Raw genomic sequence first — 17,762 nt, forward strand, 5'->3', positions numbered from 1 at the left:
AGATGAGAAACACCAACAGAGGGTCACTGTTTCACGCGGTCCTGCAGCGGAGCCTTCAGGAGAACACACTAGCTTAACGCCGTACTCATCAGTCGTCGTAAACACGCTAGCCAGGAGAGCTGCTTCACAGGTGCTAATAGTTTAGCAAGCGAGACTATAAATCCTAAAGCGTTGGAGGAAAGTAGTGATAAACACCAGACAGTTACAGTCACATAATTTACACTCCAGCGCCACGAGCCGCCTGAAGGACTGTTGACATTTGACAGCCCGCCCGTCAGACGCCAGCGTTCAGACTCACCTGTCTGCGCTCCGGTCCGTAACATTGCTCAGACCTGGGGACTCGCTCAGCCGCGCGTACACCCTCTGCTGTCCTGCAACGAGAGAAAGCCCTTCCTCTGAGCCCGGCCCTCCTTGTTCTCTTCCTCCTCCTCCTCCTCTTCCTCCTCCCCTGGTTCCATCTTCGCTGTTCATGCTCGCAAACGCCAAAGCCTCCGAATTGACCTCTGACCCCTGACCGCGATTCAGTCCGTTGGCATTGAAGCCGGCGATGGTGCCCCCCAGCGAGCCCGGCGTGACGGTGGCGGTGCTCAGCGAGTCCACGCCCATCTCCGAGTCGTCTTCGGCCAGCTCTATGGAGCCGTGGCCCAGCCCCGCCCCGCCCCCGCCCACGCTGGCCTGGCTGGGGGGCCGGCACGGGCCCCCGTGGGGCGTGCCCGGCGTGCCCTCCAAGTCGTCGGCGTGGCTGCACTCCAGCGAGGAGTCCTCCACGGCCACCAGGGAGGGGCTGTTGCCCGAGGGCCACACCTGCACGTCGGACATCTCCATGAGCGTGTCTTCCTCGGTGGTGGCGATGGGCGCGCACTCCAGGCTGGAGACCTCCTGCCAGAAGGGCTCGGCGCCCAGCGGCGAGGGCAGGCTGTACTGCATGGAGGCCGGTGAGAGGAGCTCGTCCTGCACCAGCCCATAACCTGGAGCGAGACACAGAGAGGCACACTGACATGGGCCCCCCTGCCCGCCACACCTTACCCCCCCGGGCCCCGGGACCCCCCGCGAGTGGGGCGGGGCGCTGTGGTGGGAGTGTTGGGGGGCGGGGGTGGGGGTGCCCCTGCACATGGGCAGGGGGGGTTTGCCCAGGACGCAATGGGCAGGGGGAGCAGGGAGGGGGGAAGGGGGGAGAGACAAACATGGCTGAGGTAAAAGGTGCAGGAAGCTCAGGATAGAGGGAGCAGAAGGCGGAAGTGGATGAGTAACCAATCACTCGAACCAGCCCACAGGGACAGCACCAAAACACAGGCCCACAGAGGTGGTTGTGCTCAAATTAGCCCCAGAGGATCTAACGAGTCACCTCGCTTGTCACCAATTGCAAAGACCAATCACATGGTCTGGGGTTCTCACTCTGAGGTGGTGCTGCTCCTGTGGTCTGATCTCAGTGATTGGTTACGCTCTAAGAAGGATTGTCAAGCCAGTTCACAGCCAGCGCTTACAGTTTGCAGCAGCAGACACAGCCAGGGAGACTGGAGGGGGAGAGGGGGAGGGGAGAGAGAGAGAGAGAGAGAGAGAGAGAGGAGAGGAGAGAGAGAGAGGAGAGAGAGAGAGAGAGAGAGGGAGATAGAGAGAGAGGGAGATAGAGAGGGGGGAGAGGGAGGGGGGAGGGAGAGAGAGGGGGAGAGGGAGAGAGAGGGAGAGGGGAAGAGAAACAGAGGGAAAATATAAAACATGAAACCAAAAATAGTGATTGAGAGAGAGTGAGAAGGTGTGTCTGGCTGTGTCTGAAGCTGCTCTGCACACTGCCCCCTGTCGGAAGAAGGACAGGAAGTTCTTGCCTCTGCCGCTATGTTACGGATGGGACACACACCTGTCCAGCAGGGGGAGACATACCCATGCCATGAATACACAGGTTGTTTCTTTCTCATTCCAGTTTTCTTCCTCAAGCATACTCGCACGAAGGTACGCACGCGCACACACACACCCATGCATGTCGCAGTATTATAATTTCATTCAGAGACAGGCAGGAGGATATTATTAACCAGGCTGGTTAGCATGCTTGCAGGCAAATTTCTAACAAACTGCAAACCACTGACTCATACTTCATGAACCTATAACTGTTATATCCCCGTAAACGTTAAATAGAGCCCAAATGCAGACACACACAGACCCATGATTGACACATATTCACAAACATACAGTTTTTTCAATCCCTTTCGGATGTTTTGGGCGGTTGGTCTGGTGGACTCAGGGGACTCCTACCACGACTCTAAACCTCCTGAAGAACAAGAGACCCGAGTCCCGGGCTCCATGTGGGGGCCAACAGATCACCATGGAAACCATTCAAGAAGGGATACTCTGTCAATGTGTGGCCATGTAGATATGTAGATATGATCTATATATATATATATATATATATATATATATATATATATATATGATCTATATATATATATATATGATGTTGACTCAAGGTTCAGTCTGGAACAAAGAAAATCTGCTCATTTATTTTCCCAAAGTCACGTGTTCAGTGAAGAGTAGTGACCTCATGTTTACGGGGAGAGTTGGTGCAGCAGATTACACAGAGGGACACGGAAAAGGGGCTTTGGTGTCTACTGTCCGTGTGACCACGTGGGTGTGCATTCCAGATGAGGGGCAGACACGGAGAAGGGGGAGAGAGTGAGAGGAGAGAGAGAGAGAGAGAGAGAGAGCGAGAGAGAGAGAGGGGAGAGCATATTTATTGTGGTGTCTAAAATGTTTAAAGGCCCGGTTGGCGTAACCTGAGTGGGGCTGGCAGCGACTCTACTGCTGAGGCAGCATCTGATATGAGGGCCAGCAGGAGACCTGGACTGCTTTCCCTGAGCAGAGGAACGTTAGCAGGAGGCTGGGGTGAACTGAAGAACACCAGTAGCTAGCTTTACGCTGCAGCACAACAAGTTCCTGCTGCTTTACGTCAAATTAATGGATTAATGATTCCAGGCTAGTCATAAATATTGAATGCTTCTCTCCTCCTGTTAAAATGTTTGACGCAACTGATGGTGACATTGCGTGCTCCATAACCTTCAGTAATCTATCTTGCTGAGGGTGGCCAGTTTCCTGTCAACATTAGACTATTCTTATCATCGGCTGGACAGGGACAGTGGAAACAGAAATCATAAATAATGTGGTCACAATATTCAATATCAAGAAGGTGTCTATTATAGAAAGCACAGAAATAACTATTTTGTACTAAAGTCGAATTCTCTGTTGGTTTGACTCGCATGCCCAAACAAAAGTCACAACAACATGGTGGTTTGGAAGGACTGTCCAAGGGTTTCCTTTACGGATCATGGTTCACGTTTAAAATAACCCCACCAACCCTCATGCCACTTCACCACCCTCTTTGAATACCCCCAGACCTGGGCTCGGAGTACAGGCCAAGGAAGGATGGAGGATTAACTAAAATAACTAAATCGGGACCCTGCTACATCACTGCTTCTCTGCATGGTAAAGCTTCTGCAGTATTGGAAATGAGTATCCAGGAAGACTCAATACAAATACACCTTTTATAAACGACCCTGAAAACAAAACTCCCACCACTAAAGATTGACCTTGTTTGTGAGAAAATAATTATATAAATCCAATATAAATGCATTTTGGGAATGTGAGAAATGTTCAATTATGCTCAATTAGTGCTTTGGGTCAGAGGAGGAGGTTTAGAGATGTCAAAGATGCTATGAGTTGTGATGATGAGATGAAGGATGAGGACAAGGAGACTGGGCATCGTATGAGGAAGCTAAACACAGGAACACAATAGACTCCCATGTAAATGAATTGTGAGACTTAGAAGTAGAAATAGACGTACAGATACTGACACATTGAGACAACAGAGATATAGGAAAACAGTTAGGAACACAGGGAGACACATTGATATGTACAACACTGAAGATGACAGTACGAGAGTACAAACGAGGAGCCCACTCTCAAATACACACACAGACATAGAGTCATGGAGGGACATTCAGGTAGAAACATTCATACATGAACACAGTCACGGTTTCCAGTTCTGAAAAAGGTTGAAGCCTTTTCTTCTCTTTAACCGTGTATTGGAGCGATACACAGGAGACATGCTCTCAGGTCATTTCCAGGTACGCATGCCTAGCCAGAACCCAACGCTCGCTCATGCAACACTGGGTGCTAATGCAGGGGTTTAAGGACTTCATTTCCCAGAAGCCCATTGTGCAAACTCCTGCCCTCATTTCAGTGTCCCCATGCAAACGTATGAGGGGGGAACCTCAAGCTCTCGTGCGCAGTCAGACATGCAGGAGGTCAGGGAGAGAGGAATGTAAAAGGAAGAGGTGACAGAGAGGAGACAGATTAAGATAGAAGAAACCATATGCGTACACAACAAAGGAAACAGGAGGACAGAAGAATTAAAAATAATCAAATAAATCAACAGAGAGCGAGAGAGCAAGAGAGAGAGAGGGGGGAGTGAGGGACACCTCCACCCCCAGGTGGGTTCTGGGTATATAATCTAGGGATTTGCTCACAGAGCTTACAGTAAAATAAAAAGAAGAAGAAAAAAGTGTGATTTTCAGTAGAAAAAAATGCTACTAGTGGTAGTCTTAACGTAAAGACAGAAAGATATGGGTCAGAGGTCAATATGAGGTCAGCATGAGGTCAGAGTTCGGAGAGGAGGAGGAGTGAGTAGGAGGTAGAGAAGGGCGACCGGGCTGCAGATGACAAGTCGAGAGGAAACACAGCGACAGTCAGTCTCAGGAAGGAACCACGGACCCCTCCAGAAGGACATACAGACGGTCCGCCCCGAGGAACTCACTGATGGCCCATGCATGGCAGGCAGAGAGCTGGAGCTGGAGGCCTACTATATTTACCTAGAATTATTGGGTGAAGTCATCCTGTTCATAGCAAACAAACTCATTATTTAGGTTAAAATCCAGGAAGATCAGGGTTGTTTCTGAACTCATAGTGGGAATTAATTTCAATAGCTAGATAACTACACTGGCTTGTTCATGTCATGTACTCTACATTCAGAGGAGGAGAAGAGCCTCTCTGAGCGGGACATGGAGATACAGTACATGTTCCTCTAACGTAGATCTTCTTACGCTGTGATACAAACAGGGTTTTCCCAATGTATACAAAGCAGAAAGAAGGGTTCAGCGTGTTTTAGTCTGCAAATGGCATCAAACTCATCAAACCTCACTTGTGTGTCGTCACACTTTAAATAACTCTGGACCATTCCTTTAAATAAATCTGGACCAGTCCTTTAAATAACTCTGGCCTATTCTATTTATATATCTATGGACTATCCCTTTAGATAACTATGGACAATTCCTTTGGATAACTATGGACTATTCCCAATAAAATGATTAGAATAAATAAAGCCTTGAATGGACAAATGGTTAATACTGAGGGGGGCATATGATTGGATTTATGATCAGCTCTTGGGGCTGTTCAAGACAAAAAGAGTCAAATGCTTGACAGACTGAGACTTCACTTTGAAGCAGCCTTGATGTTCCCTGTCATTGTTCTCCCAGTTTAACTCTGGGACAAAAACATCTTCAACCGGTCCTTCATGTGTGATCAGCCAGAGACACAACAGCCCTCTAAAAAAATAACTCACACAGAGTGCCAAGGGAGGGCCTTTGAGGTACTGCTAATCAAACAGATGGACAGAAAGAGGGACAGACAGACATTCAGACAGACGGACAGACAGACAGACAGACAGACAGACAGACAGACAGACAGACCGACAGACAGACAGACCGACAGACAGACCGACAGACCGACAGACCGACAGACCGACAGACAGACAGACAGACGTACGGACGGACAGGTATCAGATGCACCGCAGCCGTGATCTGAACGTCTCTTTCATGGTCATGTGTCTACGCATCGTTACATCCCCGGGCATTGCTCCAGTTTGCACAGGGAGAACCAGTGGCCCGGCTGGAGACAGGGGGCCGAGAGCCGGGCAGCTCCCCATGAGGACCACAGGGAGGAGGGCGCCCTCGGCAGGCCAGAGGGTGAAACTGGAGTCAATCAAGATGTACCATGTACCATGAGGAGGAGGAGGAGGAGGAGGAGGAGCACTCTGTAGAGGAGAGCAGTTACCATGGGCCAACCTTATGCTCTAAGGCAGACTGGTACCATGTATGGCAATGAGTTGATACACATTGAAGATATCCCATGTTGAAATGCCTTGGATTTAAAAGTCATAAGGGGGTGTATAGGCAGTTTTCTATTTGAATAAAAGGTGTGATTTCTCTTTGAAGCAAACTGTGATAAAAACTTGACTAAAAACACAATGCTTACAAATAACATTTGTGCGCAGTTGAATGATTGTTTACTAGTATAATGGTTTAGATGAGTGAATATATTTGGCTTTGGGATTTCTCTATCCCTTTGCTGATGGCTGCATAGATACTCCAGTCCTAAACATGCTCTGCTTAAAGATCCTCTAACCTTTATCTTTATGAAAACACAATCTTGAAGTGAATATTGAATGCTTGACTGCTTGACCACTTTTATTTGTTAAAACAAAGAAATACTATAGCTACATTTCCACACGTTCACTCTCATTGAGAATGCTTAGGGATCGATGAGTTGGCAATCAGAACTTCCGTCTTGAGGTAGGTCTGATTATTGTGCCAGGTGTCTCCCAATCTGGGACTATTCTTCGCTGCATTTTTAAACGGTGCAGAAGTCCTTTCTTTGTGCCAGTTTGAACCAATTACAAATGGTCTCATCGAAGCCACCCTTTTACATACGAGTCTCACATTATTTCAGGGGTCTCTAGACTTGAGTTATCTGGCACAGCTCTGGAACCTCAAGCTGAGGTCATGCCTAGGAACTTCCCTGAGGTGCTCCAGAGGATGACGTAGGAGTATCCTGAGTCCCAGCAGTGGTGCTGCATGAAAACCTCTCATGATCAGCGTTTATCGTCTAATGTTTAGCGTCGACAGGGGGATGGTGTTTAGGGGCGACACCATCCCTTACAAAGTTAACGTAGAGACGCGAATCAGGCGAATTATTCGCCAGAGAAAACCGCAGACAAGTTTTGATTTGTCGCACCACACTTTCGCCCTGCACGGGCGAGCGCGTTCACGAGGATTTGCAGCGTGTCAAATTTGCTAGAGTTGAAATATTTCAACTTTTCCGAGACATTCGCGGGATGACAGCCAAGGTGACATTCGCGGGATGACAGCGTTCAACAGCGTGGCCATTGAGTGACATGGGTTATGTAACAGCCAATCAGCGTTCAACCGACCAACCGTTACCTGCAGTGCAGTCCGGGGTGAACCGCAGCAAATTCGGCTGACAAAACTTGCACAGCGACAGTTTATGATTTGTCGCGCGACAAAACATGGGCGACAACGCAAACGGGCGATAAATGTGTATTTTAGTGTGAACGCAGCTTAACGATTAGCGTCTAACGATGAGCGTCTACTGATTAAGCATCTAACGGTTAGCGTCTAATGTTCAGCCTCTAACGAATAGCGTCTAACGATTAGCATCTAACGTTCAGAATCTAACGATTAGCACCTAACAATTAGCCTCTAATGTTCAGCGTCTAACGATTAGCGTCTAACTTTCGGAATCTAACCATTAGCGTTTAACGATTCTCGTCTAATGTTCAGCATCTAATGATTAGTGTCTTACGTTCATCGTCTAACGTTTATAGCCGAATGTTCAGCTCAAATTAGCGTCTAAAGTTTAGCATCTAAAGTTCAGCTCAGTGTTAGACAGAAATGACAAGGAAGAAAACTGAAGAGAAGAAACAACAAGGCAAACCTCGGTTTGCGGTTTGGGTCGGCCCCTGAGCGTAAGGATCTTTCTGCACTTTGGGGTTCTGAGCCGTAGTCTTACCATTGGTCAGGCCCGGGGAGAGGTGCTCTCTCTCGCTTGGCCGGCAGCGGTTGAGCTCCCGAGAGCCCTGCCGGCCCTGGGACTGGGGGGGCGGCCCCTCCAGCATGGTGACGATGTCCATGCGGTCGATGCTCCTCAGGGCCACGTACAGACTCTCCACTGGGGGGACGACGACACATGAGGGGGGAAGGGGGTACACAGAGAGAGGAGAAGGGGATACAGAACGGTTAGAGCAACAGGATCAATTAACGTGGGACAACCACAACAATAGCACTAGCATGGTTGAACATCTGGATCTGAGATGATCAACATCCTAAACCGGTGCATAGACCTTGGAAGAGGAGATGGGGTTGTGGATCTGAAAACAGTGTGTAGATCCTACAGGAGGAGACCAGGTAAAGGAGAACCTGAGTGTGGTTATGACTGATGTGAAGGTGAGTTAAGACTCACTTCTCATGTACTCACTCTTGGCCCTCTTGCCCTCCCTGGTAGCCCATAGATTGAGCAGCGCAGAGCTCTGCTCCAACAGCGAGTTGGGGTTCTCCACCCGGATCTTGTTGATGTCATCCACACTGAGCTGGAGCTCACGGGCTAGCTCTGTGGGACACATGGGGGGAGAGGATGTATAACACCGACCCTAGCTCTGTGGGGACACAGAGAGGATGTATAACTCTGACCCTAACTCTGTGGGGACACAGAGAGGATGTATAACACCGACCCTAGCTCTGTGGGGACACAGAGAGGATGTATAACACTGACCCTAGCTCTGTGGGGACACAGAGAGGATGTATAACACTGACCCTAGCTCTGTGGGACGGAAGGAGGGACTGGACTTTTCTTAAATGGTTTAAAAAGGCTTCCCACCGCAAGACGAATGATTTCATGACTTTGTGTTTCCTTCACGACTAACCATCTAGGAAGTTCTTTACCTTAAAAGAGAATCATAAGATATCCCCACGGCCATAACACAAAGGAGTCTCAAACAGACAACACTGCAAATTTTCTTCAGAAGGTAGTCAATCCCTCACCCCCAACAAAGAACGTGCTATGACTACCAGGCATTATTTCCTAGCAGACAAGCAATGCTCTGGTATCACTCAATTATCAACCCTCCTTCCAATGGAACATCCCGCTGTCACAGTTTACCCTCACGACCATTCTACTATTGAAGACAATGGAGAATCACTTATCTACAAAGGAAGATTTTAATCTTTTGAAGATTTCATTGTCCCCCCTACTACCTACATACAGGTCTACCTACATATACACCTCCCTACATACAGGTCTACCTACATATACACCTACCTAGATACAGGCCTACCTAAATAAAAGCCTACCTACATACAGGCCTACCTACAACCAGACCTACCTACAACCAGGCCTACCTACCAACAGGCCTACCTACATACACGCCTACCTACATACAGGCCTACCTACATACACACCTACCTACATACAAGCCTACCTACATACACACCTACTTACATACAGTCCTACCTAAATAAAGGCCTACCTACATACACACCTACCTAGATACAGGCCTACCTACATACAAGCCTACCTAAATACACACCTACCTACATACAGGCCTACCTAAAAAAAGGCCTACCTAAATACACACCTACCTACATACAGGCCTACCTAAATAAAGGCCTACCTACATACACACCTACCTAGATACAGGCCTACCTACAGCACTGTTGAAGGGGCCTGAGACTTAAGAATTTCATTGGCAGCGACAGCATCTGTAATTGTTGTGCAATTGACAAATAAACCATCTTGAATCTTGAACAGGCCTACCAAAAAAATCCCTGTCTCCAAAGCCCTTTTAGTGAGACAAAAGTGTGATGCAAGTTTTCCAGCAGCCAGTCAGTGCCGGCTCCTCCACTCACCAGCCCAGCTCAGTCCCAGCTGTTCTGCGATCAGAGCCATCTTTAACTCTGTCCTTTCCATGGCAGTCATGGCCGCTGCAGAAACCACAGCAGAATTGATACCTTAACAAATGAGATGAAGATTTTCAGACTCAGTTCAAGAGTTCTGTCATTGTTCTTTGGTTTCACCTTGTACCTTTGGGTGCACCTTATGATCAATGTACAAATAAACCTTTTCTAAATCTCATAATTTCCTCGTAAATTTTGCAGGGTTTGAAATACAATAATTCAGCCTCTTATCCTGGATTAACGAAATGTTTGTAAACCTGAGTGAACATAAGAGTGTGAACCCTAGTGAAAATAAGAGTGTGAACACTAGTGAACATACGACTGTGAGCCCTACTGAACATAAGACTGAGCCCTAGTGAACATAAGACTGTGAACATAAGAGTGTGAACCCTCGTGGACATAAGAGTGTGAACATAAGAGCGTGAACCATGGTGAATATAAGAGTGTGAACCCTAGTGAAACTAAGAGTGTAAACCCTAGTGAACATAAGAGTGTGAACCCTAGTGAAACTAAGAGTGTAAACCCTAGTGAACATAAGAGTCTGAACCCTAGTTAAACTAAGAGTGGGAACCCTAGTGAAAGTAAGAGGGTAAACCCTAGTGAACATAAGAGTCTGAACCCTAGTGAAACTAAGAGGGTAAACCCTAGTGAACATAAGAGTCTGAAAGCTAGTGAAACTAAGAGTGGGAACCCTAGTGAACATAAGAGTGTGAGCCCTAGTGAACATAAGGGTGTGAGCCCTTAGTGAAAATAAGCGTGTGAACCCTAGTGAACATAAGAGTGTGAACCCCGTAGGGATGAGCGTGAGGAATCGATTACTCGAGTACTCCTCATTACATATGAACTCCGTTGATGGACAGGCAAACTCGAGTTTGCATATACACACACAGACAAGTGTTCTGAAGCAAATGTATACATTTTCTGTGTGGCACCACTGGCGCGTGCCGTGCACAAAGCAAATGAAATGGATCAAATTTCTGTGCGGCGCGTGCCGTGCCCTGTGTGCACAACGCCAGAATTCAAAAAGTTAAGAGATGGCGGTTAGAGCAAAGCGCAGCGAAGTATTGAAATACTTTACAGAAATAGAGAGATCATAAGGTGCCAAGCGAAATTGAGCTACCAGAGTACTACAAGTAGGCTACTATGCGGCAACATATGCTCCTGAAACACATCGGTGAGTTCGGGAAAGCAGACCCGCAGCAACCAAGTGTGTCGGTTATTTTCACCGCTGCAAGACACAGCTGTAATCCCGGCCGTGTATAGAAGATCACAACGCTGAGTATTTTTTTAGATCATTTGCTGCCGTTTTATTTGCAGCTTTAAATTATTTGCAATGGTTAGGCTACTTGTTTCGTTTTATTTTTTTTAAAAACGTTACAGGCCTTTGTTCGACGTGATTTAAATTGTGAGACGCATATTTATTTTTGCAAGGAAAATGTGTTTTGAACGTTTGCCAAAATAAATAATGAATACTCTGATAACTCTTGACTGTTTTGATTGAGAATAAGCTATACATGTTTGGTTGGTAATATTGCCGTTCATCATTAGGCCAATTCCTGCTGCAGATGCGTTGCATTCTAAAAATAGATTCGTTTTAAAGGAGTACTCGATTGATCCTCGAGGAATTCATTCGATCACTCGAGTTTGGAATTTACTACTCGTGCCCATCCCGGCCCATACCCATGGCCGGCTCATTCATAGCGCTGTATCTCTCCCTCAGAGCTAGTGGGGTCAGTGTGCGTCTCCGGTCTTCACTCCCAACCGCCTGCCAAACAGAAGGACATCACGTCACTCAGTGTGGATCGTACGATCGTTCGTCATTAGATCATCATCATCATGTAGACATGTTGATATATTGATGGACTCTTTACCCTGGCGCACGGGGGCATGGTGATGTTGAGGTTGCAGAGGACTTGTTGGCTGTCTTCATACTTGGTGGACTTGCGGAGGAACGACAAATATCCAGTGGGATCCTTGCTGCTGTCTCTCACCTGAGGATGATGGAAAAAGGCGTTCAGGGCACATCTTGCTTCAGAAATATGTAGCAAAACACAACATAGGAGGATAAATGTGCTTTGAGACTCCTGCAGCTGGCTTCATATGATGGGGAGGGAATACATCACTTCATCCTATTGGATGAAAGATAAGTTGAATACATTTCACAAGTTGTTGGCACAATCAACAACTTCCTAACAAGCTGAATAAAACGTTATTTTAAGGTCTTGGGGACTTTAGTAAATGAGAGTATGAAATCCCCCCCCCCACACACACACACACACACACACACACACACACACACACACACACACACACACACACACACACACACACACACACACACACACACACACACACACACACACACACACAGTATACGGTCTTATGTAAACACCTTGACGGAGACAGGAAGCCTGTTATCCTTGAAGGCCTGGAAGCTGAAGCAGCGAGGCTGCTGGGTGGCCTTCCTGATGGGCACCAGGTTCCCTGAACACTCAAGGTGGAGAGGCATACCTTCCATCACCTGCAGGGGGCAACACTGGGATCAGCCGCCGCAAACAGGAAATGGACACAAACAAAATGTCTAGCGATATGGGCCAAAAACTAAATAAAAGTCGTTTTAAATGTTGCCTTATCACTGTGCGAGGTGTCATCTAAGGAAAAACGGGTGTCAGTGAACACTAATGACGGCTATGCTGTGTTTAATGTAACAAGGTTTGGGTAGTAGGCTAGGCTGGTGAAGTACCTGTGCCCTGGCACACAAGATATGATAGGAGAGACATCTGTGAGAGGGACTACAGACAACCTGAATAAGCAGCCCTTCTATCCCAAGTTCTCCTGACCTCTATGTCCCGGCTGCGGGCCACCTCGTTGAAGTTCTCGTGCTGCTCCAGGGTTTTGTCCATCTTGTCGTCCGTCATGCAGTAGCAGCGCAGGCGGCCCTCGCGGACCTCGTTCATCTTGGCGAACACCACAAACTTGGCCATGTAGGGCACGGCCGACAGCTCTCGGTACAGCAGGTTGGCGAAGGCCACTGCCTCCGCCGTCCGGGGGCAGTCCGCCAGCCAGAACCTGGAGCAACGACACAGCGTGAGTCTCTGAGGCTCGTCGCGCTACGAACGAGCTTTGATCGGAGCGCTCGTCAGGGCGTTCTACAGGTGCTGCTCACCGCGCGGACACGTTGGTGGTGAAGTTTGCGCACTCGTTGGTGTAGAGCAGCTTGGTGGTGCCGGTGATGTCCTCCCACTGGGCCGGGGCCGTGCCTCCTGCAGGGAGGACATTAGATCAACACGTTGCCGTGGTGGAACCTCCTGACTGCTGCCAGCCAGAGCAGCAGAGGGACAGCCTGGCTAGGGTAGGGTGGCGCTGTTGGCCGCCTCCCAGTCAAAAGGATCTGGGTCAGATGCCCACCTTCTGTGGCCTACTGATGAGCATCCTAGAGAAATTGCCTGAACACAACTGCTCCCTAATGACATGTATGGGAGGATGTATTTACTGTAAGTCACTGTTGATAAAAGCATCGCCTGCAGAGTACATTCTTGGGGGCCCTCCGTCCCCTGCCCGGTACACTACCTATGACGGAGCAGAGGAGGCGAAGGCTGGTGGTGTCCCCCTCCCCAGCGTCCCGCGGGCTGTCCCTCCAGGACGGGGGCAGCGGGATGCGCAGGCCGATGGGCCGGTGGAACTTGCGTCGGCGCGGCTCAACCGTCACCACAGGGCTGAAGTTGGCCTGGTTCCCCAGCAGCTTTGCCACTAGCTCGTCTGGAACCGGCTGGGCCTGGAGGTCAGAGGGTGGAGGAGAAGGAGGTCAGAGGGTGGAGGAGGTCAGAGGGTGGAGGAGGAGGAGGAGGTCAGAGGGTGGAGGAGGTCAGAGGGTGGAGGAGGAGGAGGTCAGAGGGTGGAGGAGGTCAGAGGGTGGAGGAGGAGGAGGTCAGAGGGTGGAGGAGGAGGAGGTCAGAGGGTGGAGGAGGTCAGAGGGTGGAGGAGGAGGAGGTCAGAGGGTGGAGGAGGTCAGAGGGTGGAGGAGGAGGAGGTCAGAGGGTGGAGGAGGAGGAGGTCAGAGGGTGGAGGAGGAGGTGGAAGAGGTCAGAGGGTGGAGGAGGTCATAGGGTGGAGGAGGAGTTTATAGGATGCACTGCAGGAGGAGTTGGTCACAGGACATGGATAAGAGAGGATATGAGGATGCTCATCCAGAGGTTGGATAATATCAGCGGCTGTTGGAGAAATCATAAAGATACTGGATAGGAAATGAAGGGAAGGAAGGGAGGTGTCTTTTTTTTTTTGTTTATTGTAAAAATGTAACAAAAAGTTTAACATCATCGATTTTCTAGAATCAATCATACCATTTGGATATCAAAGTAGAATTCAGGTTTTGATGAGGCCCATATTAAACATTATGCATTATCCAGTTAACACAATTGAATGAAAAAATTAGGAATTATTAGACTACAAAAATAAATTATTAGCTTAAAAAAAAACAACAATTAATTAGCCTTTACTTCATTATCTTTAGAAAGACACATTTGCGTATAAATATTAGACATTCATTTTGCAAAATATAATTTAGTATGTATAATAATGTTAGCATTGACACATCTATTGTATGTACATGATAACAGACATGCACGGCTGTAAGGGATGCATCACATGCACTAACCCAAAGCCTGCAGGCAGGAAGATAGAAACATATAATATATAATTTTCATTTCCTTCCATCTCAATGATCAATAAATTCAATTGACCCACTGGTTCATGCTGGAAATGCTGATCAACACATTAAATGACACACCGCTATTCTAATAACCAAAATATAAAAGTCATGAAATAGTGAACAAAGAGCATTAGCAGCTCTAACTGAAGTAACATGAAACAGGTCAATGAGTTAATAAAGGTGCTGATGGGGGCGGGCCAAGAGCACGGGGAAACAATCCAAGGTCCAGGGAATAGTCAAAGAAATAAACAGACATGAATGAATAAAATAACAGAAAGGACAGAAGAACACGTCAGGTTGTAACGTCCTGGTCCCATGCTGGCCGTCGGCAAGGCAACAGAGGCGGAGAAGACCTGCTGGTCACTAAGGCCCTTAAGGCCCCCACCTCTCCTCTTCCTGCCACCTCACCTGCAGCCCCAGGCGGACCCTCTTGGTGACGGCCGTCTCGGGGAAGGACGCCTGCACCATGGGCAGCAGCTTGCTGGTGAGGGCACCCCCCTCAGGGCCAATCAGGTCGCTCTCCTGCTGCACGCGCGACACCACGGCCAGGTAGAGCGGGAAGTCGGTGGAGATGATGCGGCGGATGCGCTTCTTGCCGAGCTCCTCCTGGCTCTCCAGGTCTGGGGAGGGCGGAGGGCAGGCGGGGGGTCAGGCGGGGGTCAGGTGGGGGTCAGGTGGGGGTCAGGTGGGGGTCAGGTGGGGGTCAGCAACCTCAACCTTGTGTTAGTACGTTCAGGTCGGTGCTATTCTATTTCTATGGGCGCTTTTTTCATGGTTTGAGCACACAGTGAAGGGGCTCTCTTACCCTCGTCCATCCCGTTGAGGATGGTCTCCAGCACCTCGTCGCCGTAGCGATTGCGGTGCTCCTTCCACACGGAGCCGTTCTCACTCCTCAGGACCACCAGCTCCCTGTCCCCCCGGCCCAGAGCCGCGAAGTGAGGGATCTCCACTATCACCGGCCTGCCACACACACACACACACACACACACCCATATACATTAACTACTACTTTAAATGACACATTATATCACAGGAAATGACTTTACACTCAATGTAATAACCAGGTTCAGCCGTGGTCTGCACGCCCCCTCACCCCAGGAACTGCATTCCGGCTGGGCCCAGGGAGATGATGCGGCTGGCCAGCCCCTCGCCCTCCACCAGGGGCGGGGGCGTGGTCAGCTTCTGGGGCTTCACCAGGCGGCAGGTGATGCGCGTGGGCGCGGCGCAGGTCCGCGGCGGGATGATGACGCGCAGGCCGTTGTGTCTGCTGCCCCGCATGGAGCCGCCGCGAGCGTCCACCATGAAGCTCACCAGGAACCTGGGGGCCACAGGGGTCACGGTCATCATCCTCCTCATACGTCACCATCGGTATGGTTCTCCACAACCTCATCCTCCTCATCATGAGAATAAAGTGACAACTTCATCGTTGTCATTAGGATGATCAATAACTTCGCCATCATCACACCCATCCTCTTCATAACCATCGTCATTATGTTCAGGTAACAAAGTATTTTCGAAGCACCAGTCGGTGCCAGGTAGCACCAATATATCTGAACCTGCCAGACCTGCAGGATGTACCCCCCCCTCCCTGTGGGCTCCCTATGAGGAAGATGATCAATGTGAACCCAGCCCCACAGGCTCAGCCACCCCACGATCGCCTCTCCTCTGAAGCTATTTGGTCGATGAGAAAGTCTCATTTGGTAGAAAGAGGTGGGTCAACTGAAGAAGTATCATAGGGCCAGTTTAATGATGTAAGCCTCTATCACATGAGTGGTCCCCCAATGGACCACAGACCCCCGTTCAGATGAGGATTGGATAACTCCTGCTAGCCTGAAGACTCTAGCGGAGGACCTTCCAGACAGCCACAGAGCTCTAGAACGGCAGGCGGTAAAATGGCTGCCGACTTCTAGTGAATGGAAAGGCAGATGTCAAATGCCGTTTAAGACCCAGTGACTTGACAGGGACCTGGTCCCAGTGGTGTAGCTGACAGGAAGTGATGTGGTGAAAGGCTGACAGGAAGTGCTGTGGTGAAAGGCTGACAGGAAGTGACCCGCTGGGGAGGCTGTGCGGTGGTGAAAGGCTGGCTGACCCGGTGTGTATGGGGCTGGCCACCGGGCTGACGTTGTCCGACGTTTCAGTCGCCGGGCTGCTCGGGATCAGCGAGTCGTCGTCGTACTCTTTGGGGAGAGGAAGAGGAGTGTGTAGCTGCGGCAGAAGAAGAACAGACGGCGTTCAGGTCTCCATTGAAACCATCAGGTGTCCAAAATGACCAAAATACTTTATGAACGTCTGATATATGCCAATCCTGGCGCGTCTTATTAAAAGGACAGAGAAATGCGAGGCGGAGACAGGAGGACGTAGTGGGGGTCTGACCTGCTCCACCTCCTGCTCCTTCAGCAGCACCGTCTCCGGAGACACGCGGGGGATCCTGGGGAGTGACGGGGACAGGTTCCTGTCAGGAGGGACGAGAAACAATCACATTGTAACGAGTCTGGGGTCAAACGAGCCCAACCACACTTCCTGTCTGCCCCTGCTAGCTCTGCCCCCCCCCCCCCCCCCCCCCCCCCCGCCTCCGTCATTCCCTAGCGCTGTCAGCTGGTCCCCATAGACCCCCCCCCCACTGTGACCCCAGCCCTGCCACCCTTACGCTGTGCCTAGCCCTCTCTCGTACTCCATGGATTTCTTTGGGGACAGGAAATCGTCATCATGGTCTTTCAAGTCATCCATCTTCATGTACCTGGCGCCGTCCGTGGCCAGCTCCTCCCCTTCACACACACAAGAGACCGCCAGCAGGTCAGGTGACCAGGGTGGGTGGGGGAGAGGGAGGAGGAGGAGGAGAGACAACACAGAACAAAACAAATTGTTTACCGAGGTGAGAGCATGTGCAGAGATGGGACACGACATCACAGGAATGGGGCGTGAGTGTGTGTGTGTGTGTGTGTGTGTGTGTGTGTGTGTGTGTGTGTGTGTGTGTGTGTGTGTGTGTGTGTGTGTGTATGTGTGTGTGTGTGTGTGTGTGTGTGCGTGCGTGTGTGAGTGCGCTGGACGTTTTTCATTCAGATGTTAGTTTTGTGAGTCGGGACTTTAGCGGTAATGCTCAATGCTGAACCAAGATGCATGATATCATACAATAGATTTGTTGACAGCAAATTTAAACAACACAGTTACAGTCACAAGGTGACCACACGATGGTTTCTATATCCGCTGTGTTCAAGTCAACATACAAACCGTGTGGTATTGAAGTAAACATCAGCATTAGGAAT

General features: G+C 49.4%; 1 protein-coding gene across 10 annotated transcripts in view; it reads right to left on the reverse strand.

Moving 5' to 3' along the window:
- Positions 1-17,762, reverse strand: part of LOC130384960 (ankyrin-1-like) — a 56,098-nt gene that overhangs the window by 11,200 nt on the left and 27,136 nt on the right. For 3 of the 10 annotated variants that reach the window (XM_056593377.1, XM_056593381.1, XM_056593375.1), the window contains 16 exons: positions 17,147-17,264; positions 16,873-16,951; positions 16,589-16,704; positions 15,593-15,817; positions 15,305-15,459; positions 14,908-15,119; positions 13,362-13,566; positions 12,958-13,054; positions 12,632-12,860; positions 12,184-12,312; positions 11,663-11,782; positions 11,472-11,556; positions 9,744-9,845; positions 8,302-8,448; positions 7,852-8,010; positions 299-968 (listed from right to left, as the gene is read on the reverse strand). In XM_056593377.1, the coding sequence (XP_056449352.1) occupies positions 299-968; positions 7,852-8,010; positions 8,302-8,448; positions 9,744-9,845; positions 11,472-11,556; positions 11,663-11,782; positions 12,184-12,312; positions 12,632-12,860; positions 12,958-13,054; positions 13,362-13,566; positions 14,908-15,119; positions 15,305-15,459; positions 15,593-15,817; positions 16,589-16,704; positions 16,873-16,951; positions 17,147-17,264 (2,848 nt within the window). The remainder of the gene's footprint in view (positions 1-298; positions 969-7,851; positions 8,011-8,301; positions 8,449-9,743; positions 9,846-11,471; positions 11,557-11,662; positions 11,783-12,183; positions 12,313-12,631; positions 12,861-12,957; positions 13,055-13,361; positions 13,567-14,907; positions 15,120-15,304; positions 15,460-15,592; positions 15,818-16,588; positions 16,705-16,872; positions 16,952-17,146; positions 17,265-17,762) is intronic. The other 7 variants (XM_056593385.1, XM_056593382.1, XM_056593384.1 and 4 more) reach the window with 5 other exon arrangements.

This window comes from Gadus chalcogrammus, chromosome 6, assembly GCF_026213295.1.
Source record: "Gadus chalcogrammus isolate NIFS_2021 chromosome 6, NIFS_Gcha_1.0, whole genome shotgun sequence".
Lineage (NCBI taxonomy): Eukaryota > Metazoa > Chordata > Actinopteri > Gadiformes > Gadidae > Gadus > Gadus chalcogrammus.